The 4,388-nt window shown below is 30.3% G+C and overlaps 1 protein-coding gene across 1 annotated transcript; it reads left to right on the top strand.

Moving 5' to 3' along the window:
• The first annotated feature begins 1,091 nt into the window (after window positions 1-1,091).
• Window positions 1,092-2,114, top strand: LOC107939083 (uncharacterized). Its single transcript, XM_016872365.2, has one exon. It carries the CDS (start codon window positions 1,092-1,094, stop codon window positions 2,112-2,114), a length of 1,023 nt encoding a protein of 340 aa, XP_016727854.1.
• The last annotated feature ends 2,274 nt before the right edge of the window (window positions 2,115-4,388 follow it).

Here is a 4,388-nt window from a genome sequence, read left to right on the forward strand (position 1 = left end):
AAAAAGTAGTTTTTATTTAAAAAATAGTAGCTCCTACAAAAAATATTATTGAATACAAATAATTACAAACTAACCTTATAAACTTGAACATGATTTTTAAAATTTAAAACACAAATCTTTCTTCTTTTTATTTGTTTTCTCCCCTCCTACTATACACAAATCTTCCTTTTTTTTGCTTTGTCTTTTAAACAGACACCAAAAACTTCAACGAAAACCAAAACATTCAATAGATGTAATTTCTTGGCTAGGGTAGAGTTATGTAGTTCAAGCGGTGCTGCCTGACAGCGTGACAGGATCATTGGTGTCACCTGGCATTTTGGTGGCACCACTAACAAATCTTTTTTCTAGTCTCTTTTTTCTCTTCCCAGCTACTTTTTATTTTGAAAAAATATTGGTGTTGCCAGACACACTAGGGACACCCATTAATTTTTTTTTGACAATTTGCTACCGGTGTTGCCTGACAGCATGGCGACATCAATTAAAATTAAAAAAACAATCATCAGTGCCACTTGATAGACCGACGACACTTATTAAAAATTTTTCCCTGATAGCCACCGGTGTCGCCTGATACGATAGCAAAAAAATATTTTTTTTTTCGTTTATTACTGACATTATATTTTTTTAAAAATAAATTAACTTGTGCCGCGAATCTAATTAAAAATAATAATTTTCTTTTTTTTTTTAAAAAAAAGAGGTGGTGCTTCTGATTAATTGGTACCAACTTTTACATTAACAAAGGAGTCATTTTTATATATACTTTTTTTTAAGTAATTTCATAATTAATTAATATTTTAAAATTATTCTTATAAAAAAAAAGCTGGCAATTTTGTATTGGCAACATTATCAATCAAATTGATAGTATCTTTCATTAAAAAGTTTCACTACAATTGATTAATCATTAAAAAAAGGGTTCACTTACGTAACTGTGGGTAATTAATAAATTATTTTAGTAAATTCATTTAAAATGGAAAGTTGGGGAGTCTGACAATCGTAAAGCACCCCCACAAAAATACATGTTCCCATTTGGCATTTCAATCTTATTTGTCACTTCTCTCGCCAATCACTAAGCTTTGGTCACACTGGAAAAGGGCATGGAGTTTCAAACTCTAAACAACTTAGAAACAGAACTCCATGAGCCTCCTCAAGTTTTGTTTGAAGACTATGACAGCACCTGCTCCACACCTTATGTTAGTGCTCCTTCAAGCCCTGGTCGGGAACCAGGACCAGGATGGATTCATGGTGGGTTATTTTATAGTGCACCAGCTAGCCCCATCCACTTTACAATGACCTCAATAGCTTCAAAGGTATCATCAACTCGACCATCTTCACCTGATAACTCACCGCTGCCTCTTGGTTCCGAGTTTGAGTTTTCTGCAAGGTTTGGTTATACTGGGTCGGATCAAACAAGATCCATGACCTCAGCTGATGAACTTTTCTTAAATGGGAAGATCAGACCCTTGAAGCTATCAACTCATTTGGAAAGGCCTCAGGTTTTGGCTCCTTTACTGGATGTTGAACATGAAGATGATGACGGAAGTGAAGATGTAAGAGGCAGAGATGTGAAGGTGAGGGTGGATAAGAGAAGAGCAAGATCCATGTCCCCTTTAAGAAATGCTACTTTCGGCCTTAAAATCCATGACCAAAACATGTGCCTAGATAAAGATTTAGGCCATAAAACTGACAGGAACAACAATGAAACCATCAGTGATCCAATGTCAGCTTCTTCTTCTTCTTCTTCAGATGGAAGAAGATCAAAAGGATGGGTTTTTCTTAAAGGTTTTATAAGGAGCAAAAGTGAAGGGCGAAGCAACAATATTAAGTTATGGTCAACTTTTTCATTCTCTCCATTGAAGGAAAAGAAAGCAGGGAACAAGAGCAATGCTGTGGTTCAGGAACCTAACCACAAACCTGTGAATGGAATAGGGAAGAGGAGGGTTCCACCATCACCCCATGAATTGCATTACACAGCAAATAGAGCACAAGCTGAAGAAATGAGGAAGAAGACTTTTTTGCCTTACAGACAAGGCTTGCTTGGGTGTTTAGGGTTCAGCTCAAAAGGTTATGGTGCCATGAATGGCTTAGCTACAGCTTTAAATCCTGTTTCTTCCAGGTAACTGATCCACTTGGTTAGGGGAATCAAAGAAATTATATAGATTAAAAAAAAAAGAAAACCCTTCTTAGGTTTTCATTAACTTTTATTATCATAAATGTATTTTATAGTTAGAAAATGTAAAAATATTATGCAATACAATCTAATATCTATTTTCCATATCTCTTGTATTTTGCAGTGAAGATGCAATACAATATAATATAGTACTTCCTCTGATAAATGTTTATCTATGAGCACATTATGTGTTTCATAAGATAAAATATTTGAGAATAAATTTTAATATGATGTTTTTATTGTTCATCCATCTAGACTGATTTTGAAATTTAGTGAGCTTACTAAAGCAATGGGTATATTGTACCGATGTTGAAAAACAAATAATTAGAACAGCACCTGCCATTGTTGATGTATTTGTAATTAGATATTAAACTGAGATTATAAAAAGTTAGCAGGTTTTCTTCTTTGGGGGACCTAAGCATGATCTATGTTTCATCATCATTAAACACTGTTCCTGTTAGAACATTGAAGCAATAATAACAATAATATCACACTCATCGTTCAGTTGAGGGTTCTTAACTCTCAACTTCCCTGGTTTTCAAATCGGTGGCACCGCTAATGCCCAATGGTTACACCACATTAGCACTAGCACATCAGTTCGCTATTCGCTTCGCTTCAAGTAAACTGTATCTATACTATTAATAAATGATTTTTAGTATTCGAATTTAGTTGTATTATTCGATGAGACTTTAATATTTTTAATTTACAATAAAAACATGTGTAGTGTAAAATTTAAACCTATATTAAAATTTTTTTAAATTTACCACTTAATTAAGATTTTATTTTAATTTATTTATATATTTTAATTTTATTATGTATACTTTATTACCTATGTACATATTAAATTTCTAATTACATGGTTTCATTTTTCCTTATTTATTATATATTATTTTTAAATATATGTTCATATTTTAAATTTATAATTTCAATATACATACGTATACAAATATTATATCACTCATATAATTGTTTGTAAATAAACATGACTGTAATTTGAGACCAACTATATTTTCGAAAACAATGATAAAAAACCACAAAAGTAGTTAGATGTGAAGACATAATGAGGTCCAGGGGCAGACCGATGCATGGGCCAGAGGCGAATTTAAAATTTTCTTATGTATATCAAATTGACCCAACAACTTTTAAAATAAATATTGTTATATATTAACTTAAATTATTAATAAAAATAAATTTGATAAATTTATCTATAATTTAATTGGGTCTTTATCAAATTTAAATCACATAAGTGTAATTTTAAAATAATTTTATTTTATCTTTCTTAACTAGCTTTACTGAAAATTTCTCAATTTTTTCCTTCTTTCAAGCTTCGAGTTTCTTTCTCAGCAAATCTTATCCCAAAACAAAATCTCTTTTAATTGAGGTTTGTAAATTTTTTTTTGTAATATTTTTATTTTTCATTTTATTTTTCTATTTAATTTCTAATTATATATATTTTTAGCACAATAAACTCATTATAAGTTTTATGAGATTTCACGCATTTAAAACAAAGATAAAGGACGGAGAAAAGGATTCTTTAGCAAATATGTAAGTTGATTTTTTTATCATATTTTTATTTTTCATGATCCACTTAACTCAAGAAAATGACAAATAAGCGTAAATTTTATGAAATATTTTTTTTTATTTTTAATAATTTTGAATTTTTTAAATAAAAGTAAATAGACTAAAAATATTATGGGTTCTTTACTAAAAGCATTATTCCAAAGGGTGTTTCTTTGATGATTAACAATTTTAGCTTTACACAATAGTAGGTGTATATATGTAATTTATCCCATAAAACCAATAATGTAGTGGATTATATGTAGCAAGTATGTAGGTGTATATATACACACACATACAAATGTAAATTTTTATATCTTACAAACTTATAGTGTAGTGGAACTGATGTTATATTTCCCGTTGGAAGCAAAACAAGAAATATAAATTTAAATTAATATATATGTGATTATAGGCTGTGCAAATTTATTGTTCATTAGAAAGGAAAAAAGATTGGATTTTTTTTTCTAGAGAAAGATGTTGATACCATAGAAAGTAGTATACCACCCAAATTTTCTAGGCTTGATTATCAAAGTTGTACTCAATCTCCTCTAAAATCTTTGCTTGTCGATGTTAAAGAAGTTAACTATCCTCTAATAAAACATGATTCAGGATTACATTGACTAATGATTAATAAAAAAATACTTGCAATCCTTTCCGGTCCTCGCAC

The sequence above is a fragment of the Gossypium hirsutum genome, chromosome A13 (genome assembly GCF_007990345.1).
Source record: "Gossypium hirsutum isolate 1008001.06 chromosome A13, Gossypium_hirsutum_v2.1, whole genome shotgun sequence".
Lineage (NCBI taxonomy): Eukaryota > Viridiplantae > Streptophyta > Magnoliopsida > Malvales > Malvaceae > Gossypium > Gossypium hirsutum.

Coding starts and splice junctions, on each gene's coding strand:
- LOC107939083 (XM_016872365.2), top strand. CDS start 1,092: ATGGAGTTTCAAACTCTAAACAACTTAGAAACAGAACTCCATGAGCCT.